This window comes from Polyodon spathula, chromosome 6 (assembly GCF_017654505.1).
Source record: "Polyodon spathula isolate WHYD16114869_AA chromosome 6, ASM1765450v1, whole genome shotgun sequence".
NCBI lineage: Eukaryota > Metazoa > Chordata > Actinopteri > Acipenseriformes > Polyodontidae > Polyodon > Polyodon spathula.
Window position 1 is genome coordinate 43,557,882 of NC_054539.1, and position 14,431 is coordinate 43,572,312.

Here is a 14,431-nt window from a genome sequence, read left to right on the forward strand (position 1 = left end):
GTGTGCATAATCGGGAAGTATCTAAATTTGAACCACACTGTTTTGTGTACTGCAGTTAGTGTAATGTTTAGAGATAAGAGCAATCAGCAGTGTAAAGTGACTAGTGTATGTATAGACTCCTCCATGAGTGAATTGTTAATGCACCGCAGGGTCCTCGATGAATCCACCGAGTATTGCAGTCCAGTAATTGTGAAATTCCTGATTGATTGCAGACCCCTCAGTGCTACGAGGAGCCCTCTTAGGCCACACTGATGCTGTGTGTGGGTTGGTGTACAGCGGGGCCCATCAGCGGTTAATCTCCTGTTCTGCAGATGGCACCGTGCGGCTGTGGAACGCTGCCGAAACTTTACCAGCCCTCACCGTATTTAATGAAAACAGAGGTAATAAACTACAAAAGTTGTAGTATCTGTACTTTTTTCAAGAATGGGAAGGTTGTGTTCTTTTAACACAGCCAAACAAAACTGCTTCAGTTTATTTTTGGAGGGCCGTTGGCTCTGGTTAATTGTCAACATTCACGTTTCTCTTTTTGTATGTGTAATTCTTTTTTGGAAATGTTAAAATACCAAAAAGTAAACATTTTTGGTACTTAATACAATAGTTAACTTTCTAAATATGTGTTTTTCTGTGTTTTTAAGAAGTGAGAGTTTGCATTGCAGAAATGAGCACCCACTCAACTCAAACTGTTCACTTTTCAGAGCTGGGGATCCCCTCTTCCGTGGACGTGGTGTGCAGTGACCCGGGTCACATGGTGTCCTCATTCAACACGGGGCAGACTGCAATCTTCAACATGGAGACACGGCAGCTGGTTCTCAGCCTGGAGTCCAACACAGACACTGGTAAGTAGCACAGGAGGCTGTTGATGCATCAGCCCATTTTTATTTGTTTTAATAGATCTCAGAGATTGAACGGTAAGCAGTAGCACATCATGCTGCTTACATCACCAGCATGCTCCTGTTTGACTAATGTTTGCTTTCTTTAGGCCTGCAGAAGGTTAGAGATGCTTGGTATGCAGATGCTAAAATGAACAGACCCAAAGCCTTTTAAACATGTAAATGTTCTCACATCTGTTTTGCTGCTGTGCTTTTTTTTTAGACTTTATTTTGACTTTGACTCAGGTGGTGCCAGTTGTTCCTACCACAACTGTGCATTCACCTAAAGTGTAAAATGTATTATAAAACCAGATGTGATCGTTTTCCATTGCCTCTGCAGTTCTTAGGAAACTGGGGGTATTGCCTGTAACAGATGAAGGGAATGGAAAAGAGAGGTCCCAACAAATGTGTAGCAAGTTATTCTGTAGATGTGACATCTTAATGTGGTTATCCCAGTGAGTATTTATTTAATTAATATTTAAAAAAAATAAATACATCTTTGTTTGCAGGTACCTCTTGTAAGATAAACAAAGTGTTGAGCCACCCGACTCTTCCCATCACAATCACAGCACAGGAAGACAGGCACATCAAGTTCTTTGACAACAACACAGGTACCTAACACCTCAACCATTCAGGGGTGCATGTGCAGATCCTAGTGCTAAAGGTGGCCCACTTTACAAATGGAAGCAGAGAGGAGGTAAACAGATTTTATGGGCAGTGTTAGTAGCCTGCAGCAGGAATTAAGCTGTTCAGCTGATAGTTAGGGCCTACATATAAGCTGTTTTAATTGGCTTTCTCTGCATGAAGCGAGATTAAAAGATATTAGAATATGCCAAAAGTATTTAAAAATAAAACTGTCAACTTGCAGCCTTATGAAAAAAAAAACTAATACAGCACACCTGTAAGTTGGGCCCCTCGTATCTGCCTTATCCACTGTATTCCTGCATTAAAATATCTAATGGTACTAAAATAAAAGTAGAAGTTTTTGTCAATGGGCCCTATTTTGAAGCAAGGGCAAAGTGAAAAACGCTTTTTAAAATAGAAATAAAATTGCTGGAATGATAAAAAAAAAAAAAGAAGAAACCACACAGAACCACAATTTAACTTCCAACAGCTAAGTTATATTAAAGCCTTTGCCTTTCCACTTGCTTCTAACTAGGGCTCCAGTTTATTTTGTGTATTTTTTTTTTTTTTAATTTTCCCATTTAAGGTAAACTGATCCATTCGATGGTGGCTCACTTAGATGCAGTAACAAGTCTAGCTGTTGATCCCAATGGCTTGTATCTAATGTCTGGCAGTAAGTACCTTTTTTTATTTTACACAGATTTTTCTGTTTCTCTTGGGTAAATGTGTTTCTTGAAAAGGCTGCATTGACAACCCTGGAGACCCAAGTCCTCTGTTTCTCACAACAGGTCTGATTTGGCCCTGGGTTATTTCAGTGCATTCTTTCCAGCACTGTCCAATCAGCCTGGATGTGTTAACCCTGCCCTCAAGTGGTAGAAAAAATAAGTTCAGGATTTAATACATAGTGATGAATCCAGTATCCATCATTAGGCCATGATTCTATCACTACCAGGAAAAAAAAAAAAAACATGACAGCATTGAGAAAAAACTGTGATGTAATAATAGTACTTTTAGGTCCTCATTTATGAAAGGGCACTAAATGTAGCTGTAATGTGCACATTAAGTAGTGAGCCTAATGTGCATCGTAAATCAAAATATACTGCCTCATTTACTAACTGAGAACGCATTCATTTACGTGCACACTACATGTATTGTTAGCGATAATTTAATGTGCGTGATAATGTTTATAGTGTACCTAGAGAGGCATATAGTTTTGTCAGTTTATTTTTAAATTTTTTTTAATAACAAAGGCATCTTAGTAAACGCTTCTATAGTTCGAACAATCGACTGTTAGCACCTCGTTACTGAGTGACTACTGTACTGTGTGCTGAGAAACTGAAACTGACAGCACCAGACAGGATGACGAAGGAAAAAAAATTCTCTCAGCCATGCCATCTTGCCGCCCATGAAGCTCCGCCTGAAATTGACACCGATGACACAAATAAAATTTTATTTTATTATTCATTACAAGTGTTGCTATTTACAAAAATGCTGGCTGGTTTGTGGAGTTGTGGGTTACAGCCTGTGAGTAATTAAATAACTGAAATACTACCGGCAATAGTGAATGTACTCAGGTACACATGCTGTCTTTACTAAAGTCCCAATTGAAAGACGTTTCACTGTAGCCCTTGAGATGAAATTGTTAGCTAGATGGCTACATTTGTTTAAAATTAGCAGTAGGAGAAAACCAGTTCAGCAAGTACAGTAGAATCTGTCAGAAGTGACGGACGCTGTATCTACTAGGTTGGATACCAAGGAGAGCAAGAAAAACGAGGGAAACGCAGATCTTTTCAATAAAGCTGGGAGACTTTGTATAAATGGAGTTGACTATGTGAAGGATGACATTCTGGTTTGTCAGAGCCACCAGTGAATGTTTTACTTTTTAAACGCTGCAATAATAGTTCTGATTGTGAAGCATCCACACTGCAATTTGTCAGAATAGGTGATTTATTTGCACTATTCAGAACTATCCCCCCCCCCCCCCCCCCCCCCCCATTGGTGCTTGAGCCCAGGAGCACCCACAGAGTCGGCGCCTTTGCACCTATTATCAGTGATTAAAGCCTGGTTTCCAAACAAAATAATTATCCGTACACACTACATTTATTGCCCTTTAGTAAATACGGTGTGAATAAAGCTTATCTCATTATTCAGAGCGGGGTGCCTCATTTAAATAAAAAAATGATCATTCATTACCGTGCAAATCAAATATTCATTCTGATTACCATAGTTTGGCACAATAAAATCAATGTGAGCCATAATAATTTAGTGCCCTTTTGTAAACAATGCCCATAGTCTTATAAACTAATGTTCACGTCTGGAAGATTTGTTTCTGGATTGTTTTTTTTTTTTTTTTACTATGTATGGACATGTATAACAAAGTGGTTGACCACAACAGAAAGGACACTTGTCTCAAGCACCTTAAAAGCAAGAAAAACCTAAAAAGAAAACATCTGCAGACCGACTCTGGGAGAGACTTTGAAAAAGCAAGCTACTGTTTTAAGTTTGTTCACTGCTTAGACAAAAGCTGGCAAAGTTAGAAACTGCTAGATGTCAGCTGACAGAAGCTTTGATAAAAGGAAACATCCCTCTGGAAAAGGTAGATAGTCTTATCTTTTAAAAACTTGAAAAACAGTGGGAGTCGTAACGTCAGTTGACTGAGAAAATACTACGCGCCAAAAGTTTTTCAAGTCCAGAGCGGCGAAATTTTAGAAAGTTTCTGAAATTTGTCAGAAAAAAAAAAAACAGCAAAGCAACTTAAAGGTACCAGGACCCCCAGAGCCAACTGTAACCCTCTGGAAAACATGGTTTGATGATGTCCAATACAACAGTGAAAACACAGCATTGCTTTTAACAGCATTCCTAGAAATGGAAATGGAAAATTCCGCTTCCACGATGTGTCAAGATAGAGTGGAATTATTAAAAGTCAGATCTGTTCAGTGTGAAATCTGCCATATTGCTGCTCGCTGCAGGATTTTTAAAAACTGGCAGGTTTTTGAACCCAGACCTTGTCAACTTACTGGACAGAAACGGTTTCCCTTTAGCTTCCTTACCTGGGTATGCAGAGGGTGCTGCTATAGAAATGGGAAGATGTTGAGCTGCAGCTTTAAGTGCACCAGGACACCAATTCAGTGATCTTTTGGTCTTCAATGAAGGATCGTTTCCCTCGCCTACAGAAAATCGCTGCACGCTATCTAGCTTTTCACTGTCTAGCTTTTCAGTGTATGGAGTTGCACATTTTCAGTTGAGACACAGCCTGAAGCCTACAAACCTAACTGAACTAGCAAAAGTATATATTAACAAATAAACTGAACGGCCTTGTATATCGTTTCAGTTTAAAATGTTCTTTATTTTTTAAACAGATCAACAGTGCATGAAAAATTCATTAAGTAACTACTGATTTTAATTGTAATACTTCATAGTTTTCTATGCATTTTCATATGCATTTATGGCTGCTGTGTTGTTTTCATAAGGATCAGTGTGCAGAGAACTCTTTAGAGGCCAATTACTTATTTTTTCCCTCAGCCCTGCTCTTAATTAATTAATACGTTCTGTACAGTATGAGCTTTGTATTTATTTATACAGTTTTGACAGCACCGAGTGTGTTTTGTATAGATTTAGTTTAATCATATTTTCATGTGTTTTGGTTGTAAAAAAAAAAAATCAATAAATAATGAAATTGCTTTAAAAGAAACATGATAAAATTGGGGCCCTGCAGCCACCAATTGGTCAGTGCTCCATTTGCTCCAGGCCTCATTGAAACCAGCTACCCAGTGGGTAGCCTCGCACTGCTGATCTGAGCACCCAGTGCTGCATTGTAATGTACAGCGACTACATTCCCAGTCTCTACCAACAGAGGTCACTGTAGGCCAAGTGAATAAGAGAATTAATAGGAAGCCATAAAAAATAACTAAATAACTCAAGATGACTAGCATCATTTATTTCTGTCAGGGTTGACTGATTCAAATCTAGTCAATTTTTTAAATTTCTGATTTAAATAACTTGATTTTTATTTTCAAAAAATCATTGACGGAGGACAAGGAGGTTAAGTGACTTGCCCAAGGTCACACAATGAGTCAGTGAGTGAGCCAGGATTTGAACTGGGGCTTCCTGCTTAAAAGGCCTTTTTTTTAACCACTGGACCATACAGCCTCCTTTCTCTTTTTTTATTAACACCCAGACAACATCTTACTGGCCTAATTTAAATTATTAAGCACTTGTAGTTATCTTATCAAGTAATTAAAGTGAACACACATTATTCCAGTTTTGTATGTTACCCCTGTTTGCTGATGATCTTTCTGGAACTAAAATAAATCAAGAACAGAAAATAAATTATTTCATGTTTAGTTGTGTTGGAAATTATTTTGTAAACAAACATAATGCCTCAGGCCAGTATGACCCGAGATATTTATCCATGTAGCTTTGCATACATTAGGAAAATGCTTTCAATTGGTCTTTTATTATTATTATTATTATTATTATTATTATTATTATTATTATTATTATTATTATTATTATTATGTCTGAAATTGGTTGTACCTGTGAAAAGATTTTGGCAAAAAGGGCTTATAAAAATATGTACTAGGCTTAGGTTAGAAGAGACTCTTTCTTTGCAACTAACAGCCTCTCTCTGATTCAAGCATTCAAAATTCTAAAAGGTATTGACAGTGTCAATCCAAGGGACTTTTTCGACTTGAAAAAAAAACCAAGGACCAGGGGTCACAAATGGAGATTAGACAAAGGGGCATTCAGAACAGAAAATAGGAGGCACTTTTTTACACAGAGAATTGTGAGGGTCTGGAACCAACTCCCCAGTAATGTTATTGAAGCGGACACCCTGGGATCCTTCAAGAAGCTGCTTGATGAGATTCTGGGATCAATAAGCTACTAACAAACAAACGAGCAAGATGGGCCAAATGGCCTCTTCTTGTTTGCAAACTTTCTTATGTTCTTATAATGTATCGTAGTTATACTGTAAAAACCGTTGAGTAAGTCGGTTTTCTAGGCATTTTTTCTAGGGGAGCAGGTAATACACTGGTGCAACATATGTGCCGGTTTGTGTAATATTAAACTGCTGTACCAGTGCCACAGTGGGATTACTACAGCCACACTTATGTCTCTCACAAACTTAACTGTCAACAACTTGAATATTTTTTCAGGATCTACGGCATTCAGGTCATGTTGCTACATTGAAACACAAAATCACTGTTCTAATTAAAAGTTTTAATTTGTTACTCTCAGTATTCTTAGTCATTTTTAATGTTAAACACAAGCTTTCTGACTCTTCCTCCTGACTGACCTCCTCTCAACCAGACGCACGCGTGCGTACGTGGAGAATAAAAAAATAGTGGTTAAAGATATCAATCTTCAGAATATGAAAACTTTACAACTATAGTGCTTCACTGTTAACGCAATCACTGTCAGTCTCTCTGAATTTCCTTATTCCCTTCCCTCCAGAGCATCGATTTGTCAACATTCAGACTGACCCCGCCCCTGAGCTCTGTAGCAAACAGCTATTGGTTAGAAAGCACAGTAATCTTATCAAGTCTTCTGTTCATTGTAACTGCAATTCTATAATAATGCAGGTGGCTTTGAGACTGGATAAAGTAGGACAGTAAGACAAAAAACGAAAATGCTACTCAACAGGTTTGAAATTGCACTTTGTTGAATTTGCCAAAATACGTGGCAATCGCAGTGCTGAAAAAAACAGTACATGACTGAAAACGAAGCAAAGACAAACTTAAAATGGCCAAAGAAAAACAAGCTGATGGAGGAAGAAAGTGTTTATGGCCTGATGTAGAAAACATTTTGTTTGAATGCAGTACTTTGAATGACTTTAATACATACAGTAACTTGTTCTACATGTCAGTGTAATGCAGTGGTTCACTTGTAAAGTATATCTATGGTTGTGATTGTGATTAACAAAACTAAGTGAATGTATTTGTATAGCTGGAAATTTAATTCAATTGTACGGCACTGTATGCAACACAAATATTTTGCTTACTGGTTATTAGATGGTACACTGTTTAGTTTATTGGGGTTTTTTGCTTTTTTTAATTGATGCAAGCAGCACCTCTTAATACTTTTCTATTAAAATGGAATTAATATAACTAATTTGTAAAAGCCAATGCAGCAGTTACTATTGTCTAAGTGTGGTTTTGGAAAGAAATGTTCAGTAAAGCAAAGAAGATATGTTCTTGAAGTGTTTGGGTACTTGATGAGCTAAAATAAAATAGGTTAGTACAGGTGTGATGTGGGATGTATAACTTGATTTTACACTCTGTTAATTATTACTTTTTAAATTTTAGAAATTAAAAAAAAAAAACAGTTTCTAGCCGTTTAATCAATAAAAACTAAAAACAGCACTGTAACATTATTAATGGGATAAAATGTTGCAAACGGGTTATTTCGAAACTAAACCTGTGTATGTATCTTTATTTATTGGTGTTGCGCATGTAGGAAAAAAATCAATTGTGCAAAAAAGATGTTTAACTCTGCAGCTGATGCATAGTTCACACACCTTAGTCTCTGTAAATTGCCTTGGATAAAGGTGTCTGCTAAATAAACATAATAATAATAATAATAATAATAATAATTGTTTCGCATATAAACATGCATACCGTGTTATATAATAATGGAGATTAAATTAATCACGTAGCTTGTTTCATATACAGCAAACGCAGCCCTGGCTAGTAATTATCATCCTTAAGCAAGGAGAAGTTGAATATTTCAGAAGACGCTTTTCTCAATATCAATGATTGGTGAAAGCAGCACATAGATTGAAGATGATTGTAAAAGCAGGGAATCGAATGTTGTAGTTACACATTTTTAATCAGCACATCCCCATTTTACGTGATCTCTGACAGTCTAAAATGTGTTTAAAGGATGGAATATTTGGAAATTGGCTTAAACTGCTGTTAGCCTTAACGACACCAGCCACCACTGAGGTATTTACCAAACAATATTTATTATATACAGGGTTCAATACTTCATCTGCAACTTGTCATAGGTGTGTGTGTGTTTATATATATATATATGGGCAAAAATAGATTTAACTATTGGCCTAACATCCTTACACCACCAGTAAATAGTCTCCCTTTGTCATGTGATTGGTTCACATCACTGTCAGTCCCGCCCCTTTTCATAGGCACTCCCTTCTCCTCTGCACTCCTCATAACAAAAACTGCTAAATAGCTATTCTGTGACCTTAACAGAAAATTAATTACAAAACATACCAAAAAAGAAAGATGCTCCAAACACTAAAATAGTGATTAAAACTTCACTGTCATTGTTTTCTGACTGTCAAACAAATTCAACTCCAAAGATGTAAACAAATATGATAGCGGGGATGTGAACTGTGTTATGCAGCAGTCAGCAAGCCAGACAGAGAGCTGTACGCCAAAAAAAACTTTGATAACTATACGGTACGAACTTCAAAAACATTTTCTGTTATTTATTTGTTATTATTTTAGATACTTATGCTGTATCAGCTAAAGTCATATTTACTGTCCAACCTTGCTTCACTTATTTTCTTGACTAATTCATATATAAAATATATACTGCACACTCAGCTCATAGTGGAAAATTAAATGCCAGTCCGGAAGACTGTTGTTGCCTCCAGGCATTATAGCCCCCTGCTGATAACAATGGTCTTCCCTCTGGGCAATCATTTTCCACTATAGCCCTCCTTCATATATATATAATATATAATATATATATATATATATATATATATATATATATATATATATATATAATATATATATAAATATAAAACTTGCACTGAAAATGATAAAGGATGTATCATTCTGAATGTAAAAGACAAGACCATGCTAATGCAACACTTAGTTAAGTGAGAAAGGGGATTTTTACTCTTATGCACGTTAACATGTAGTTACCATGACAATGCGTGATGCAATAGTAATTTGGTTTGGTATGTAACTATTCACAAACCACCATTTGCAAGATACTAAGAATGTTATATTTACAGTATTTGGAGGTAGAGCTATAACTGCTACTATTAATTTTTTATACCAAAGTAGTAATATCGCTTTTATAATTAGTAGTATAAGAAGTTTTATTATTTTCACCTGCATAGTTCAGCACATGCAGAACCTCTTTTTTCCAAGGAGCTCTATCTTCACCCTCAGTCTTGCAGCAGATTGGGACTGAGGCACAGGAAAACCACATGACTTGGTTAAGGCTAAGCAGTGTGACGACAAAAAAGGCCCATGTCTCCTAAATGGCTACCATTCTGGCCTACGTGAATAATTGTCCAGCAAAAAAAGCTGGACGTGATTCATGATGAAAAAACGCTAAACTGAATCAAAACAGCAACAATACATTGGTAAACATAACTGATATATCACATATCTAAGTAGTCATGTAAATTAGCATCCCCTGCATGGTCCTTAGCCAGAAATGCCAGGTTAGAAAGTGGCCTGTGGTTGCTTAGGTAACAAAAGGGATATACTTCTCAAACTGGGCTCCTTAACAACCTGTTTGTTTTTTTGTTTTTTTGTTTTTTAATATATATATATATTATTTTATAATAAAGATTCTTACTTGATATGTCATTCGCTTACAGCTATCCTCTGGAAAGAACGTTTTGGAATGAACAAAACTAATTCAAAATGCCTGTTGCTTTCTCTCTCCAGGTCACGACTGCTCTATTCGCTTGTGGAACCTAGACAGCAAGACGTGCATTCAGGAGTTCACGGCTCACCGCAAGAAATTCGACGAGTCTATCCATGACGTGGCGTTCCACCCGTCCAAGTGTTACATCGCCAGCGCTGGAGCCGACGCCCTGGCCAAAGTCTTTGTATGACACAGCGTGCCGCTCAACCCTTCTGGCCCTCTGTACTTCAACCACCTAAATTAGGCAAATGGAACCAACAAAAAAGGGGGTGGGGCTTAAGGGTGGGGTTTCTGTATTTCCATGACCAATCAGCTCTGCCCCTTTAGCTCATTGTTGGCTCTGCTTGTGGACCTCAAGATGTCCCCTGTTTATTCCAGCTTAAGGGCCTTGTAGTTTAGAGTGTCTGTAATAAAACACAGCTAACTATGGAGCTGTGCTCTTCATCCATCCAGGCAGGCCTGGGTGATACTGGGCTTGTGTGAATCATGTGAACTTTATTGCGATGTTAGGGATGAATAGAACAATAGTTGCACAAAGTAAGGGGCAGTGGGAGATTTCACCTTCAAGGTTTCACGTAAGAAAATGGGGAGCGGAAGGGTTGTTCTCTTTTTGATATCGAGAAACCTATGGTGTGTACTGCTTTCCACAGCTCAATCCATTTTTCGAAATTGAAAAGGGAAAATGTTTTCTCCTTTTGGAAATTTTAGTAATTCTGGAATTGTTATACTAAAACCCCCCATTTTATTTGGGGTGGGGGTGGGTGTAAAAAATAAATAAAACTATCTAATATATATATCTATTATATATATATATTATATATATATATCTCTTAAATTTTTTAGGCTTAAGTCCAAAAAAGGTTTTTTTTGTTACAATGAAACAACCTTCTCTCTCCCCAAAAACCCAAAAGGGGGGGGGGGGGGTTGGGTTATTTTTTTAGATATGCTTAAATCTGTAACGAATTCAGCTTAATGTGACTCTTAGGTGAATATGAATGCGTCACGTGATAGCTTAACACGAGTCACTGATCGTTGTGTCTTTTCGGTCGTTTTTGTCCGACCTTTTCCTGCACGTTCTGGGGGGAAATAAATTATAATATATATTTATATATATTATTATAATATATATATATTATATATTAATTATATATTATATATATTATAATACAAAACATATATATAAACATTGGTTAATTCTCATCCCGTCTAGGTTGACAGTAAGAACACACTTATAAAAAGCTTATGAAAAGGAAGTGCACTGTATTTTTGCTAAATAAGTTGATATTTTGTATTGGAAAATTCTCCAAAATCCATGCTGTCACCCCCATATTTCATTCATTGAATTTTCACGTAATTTTGTTACGTTAAAAATTTTAGAAGTCATGAGAAAGTGCAAGATCTTTTTAGACTAAACAAATGGTTTTAATGTGTGTGATGTGTTTTAATCTCGTAACAGCTGCGGTTTTAATTTAGAATGTACTTCCTCATTTCATTGTAGATCTACTAAACTCTTTAAGATGTTTTGGATACATTCACAGTCTTTCACCCCTAAATCCTGCTTATGCAGTAGAGAGTGAGAGTAGCAATGCCTGGGTTTTGCCTCCATTTGGCAATGCAAGTTGTTGGCAACCCGATTTCATGGGCAAGATTAGAAATCATCCAGCAAGCAGCTGTAATAGAGTGAAGCAATGGCGAAGTAACTTCCTCTTTAGAGCTGGGGGTGGGAGTGGTAACACAAGTAACATGAGGTGCATAAAGTAAAAGGCTGTGTCCTAGATCCCAAGACAAGCTGCATTAAGAGTGCTTTGCAGCGGTGAAAGGTGTATTTTTGTTATGTGTTTGTATTATACTTTGCCAAAATGATTTAGAATAAAATATTTACAGTGCAATGTGAATGTTTTAACAGAAATAAAGTTCATGTTAAATGTTCCCACTATAATTGGGACGGTTGCAGTGCCTGATTTAACAAGGGAATTCATAAATAAATAGGACTTACATTCATGAATAAATAACTGTTTATGCTAAACAGTGTACAAATATATTTGCACACACCTCCTGTATTTGGAGCTGTGTGTATTTGTACAGTTACATATTTGATAGGCACTTAAATATACACTGACATTTTAGTTGAAATAATTGGGATATAATAATAATAATTGGGAAGTTGGCTCTTTTGAGCAAAAACTTGTGTGTGTGTGTGTGTGTGTGTGTGTGTGTGTGTGTGTGTGTGTATATATATATATATATATATATATATATATATATATATACACACACACACACACACACACACACACACACACACACACATACAGAGTTGTATGCAAAAGTTTGGGCACCCTGTCACTTAGTACTTGGTAACACCTCCTTTGGCAGATATAACTGCTTCCAAACATTTCCTGTAGCTAGCTAAGAGTCTTTCTATTCTTGCCTTTGTAATTTTTTCCCACTCTTCCTTGCAGAACGCTTCCAGCTCAGAAAGATTCTTAGGTCTCTTTGCATGCAAGTCTGGAGACTTTGACGACCATTCCAAAACCTTTCTGCTTTTTTCTTGTAAATATTTCATGGTTGATTTTGAGGTATGTTTTGGATCATTGTCTTGCTGAAATATCCAACCTCTCTTCAGCTTCAGTGTCCTGACTGACTTTAGCACATCGGCTTCTAGGATTTGTTGATATTTATTTGAATCCTTTCTTCCTTCTACTCGCACAATATTTCCGGTTCCACTGGCTGCCACACAACCCCAAAGCATAATAGAGCCACCCCCATGCTTAACAGTTGGCAAGGTGTTCTTTTCTTGAAATGCTTCACCCTTTTTTCTCCAAATGTACCTGCTTTGGTTTTTGTCCAAACAGTTCAGTTTTCGTTTCATCAGTCCAAAGCACATTGTTCCAAAAAGCTTCAGGCTTGTCAAGGTTTTCTTTTGCGTACTTTAGACGCTGACTTTTGTGATGAGGTCGTAGAAAAGGCTACCTTCTGACAACTCTCCCATGCAGATCCTTGTTGTGTAAGGTACACTGTACTGTGGACCTGTGAACAACTACTCCAGTGTCAGCTAAACTGTTCTGAAGGTCCTTTGCAGTGACCTGTGGGTTCTGTTGTGCAGATCTGACCAGTTTTCGGGCAAGTCTATGTGATATTATTCTTGGTCTTCCAGATGTTACCTTGACTTTAACCGTTCCATTTAACTTCCATTTCTTGACAATGTTTCTGACAGTTGAAATTGCAAGGTGTCATGTTTAACTTTGTACCATGCAGAGGTCAGGTCAACTTCTGTTCACTGAAACATTCATTGTAACATACATTTTTTCCAGGGGTGCCCAAACTTTTGCTATATATATATAGTAAAAGTCAGACTGTGGTCAATCTTATGTAAATGTCAGCATTTACCAAATAAGGTGGTAAAGGTAAAATTATTAAGCAATAAATTGCTTTTCTGACATTTACATTAATCCTATGATTTACCGAAGCTCTTTGGTAAATGCAGGTATATCACTGAATGTATTTATTCCTGCATATAAATTGTCAATTAACAAAATAATCATTGACAAAGAATATAATTATTTCTGCATACACATTTTCCATGAACAAAATCATCATTAAATGAGCTTACACTAATGCACAATTGAGCCGTTCAGCAGGATACTGAACAATATTGTGATCCACTTACGTAGAACAACCAACATTCTGGTAAATTTGCGTATAAAACAATTCACAATGGTGTTGAAGGATATTCTACTCCAAATACAACAGAAAATGACATTATAGTTATGAAGCAAAACGCCACAAAGAATTAGTGAATTAAGCCTGAAGCCTACAATGTGTGAAAGCGAGACATTCAGTCATTAGCAAAAGCCGCTTGGTGGTTATTGAGATTTACCGGTAACTGTCCAAAATAAAGCGTTATCATGTTTATATTAGACATCTACCGCTTTGCTTGGTAAATGTTGAAATCATAAGATTTGCCAATATTCAGACTTTTAATGTAAATCATTTGTTTTTCAATATCAAATCTCATCGTAATAATGCCTGGTTTCTCTGTAAAAAGCCCATGTTTAATTTAGAGTTTCTAAAAACTGTATCTATTGTAAACATAATATTCGGTGTTCCAGTACCTTCGCAGTGTAGGGACATTTTCCGGCTACATTTTACTAACTTTATTTTTGTATTAACAATTGCAGTGAGTGTACACAGAAGTCTATGGTGTGGGTATTAAATAAAGTGTTGCTCTATTTAACTACAGTGTATTACGATTTTAGTTGCTTTTATAATTTTCTGTGTTTGACTTGAAAAAAGAAAGTTTT

At 36.7% G+C, this 14,431-nt stretch overlaps 1 protein-coding gene across 2 annotated transcripts in view; it reads left to right on the top strand.

Annotated features, from left to right (window-relative positions):
• The window catches only part of LOC121317214 (striatin-like), a 111,908-nt gene extending 101,069 nt beyond the window's left edge, over positions 1-10,839 (top strand). For both annotated transcript variants that reach the window (XM_041252898.1, XM_041252897.1), the window contains 5 exons: positions 213-380; positions 696-836; positions 1,379-1,480; positions 2,080-2,166; positions 10,148-10,839. In XM_041252898.1, coding sequence (XP_041108832.1) covers positions 213-380; positions 696-836; positions 1,379-1,480; positions 2,080-2,166; positions 10,148-10,317 — 668 coding nt within the window. In that variant the 3' untranslated portion in view covers positions 10,318-10,839. The remainder of the gene's footprint in view (positions 1-212; positions 381-695; positions 837-1,378; positions 1,481-2,079; positions 2,167-10,147) is intronic.
• Positions 10,840-14,431: the final 3,592 nt, after the last annotated feature.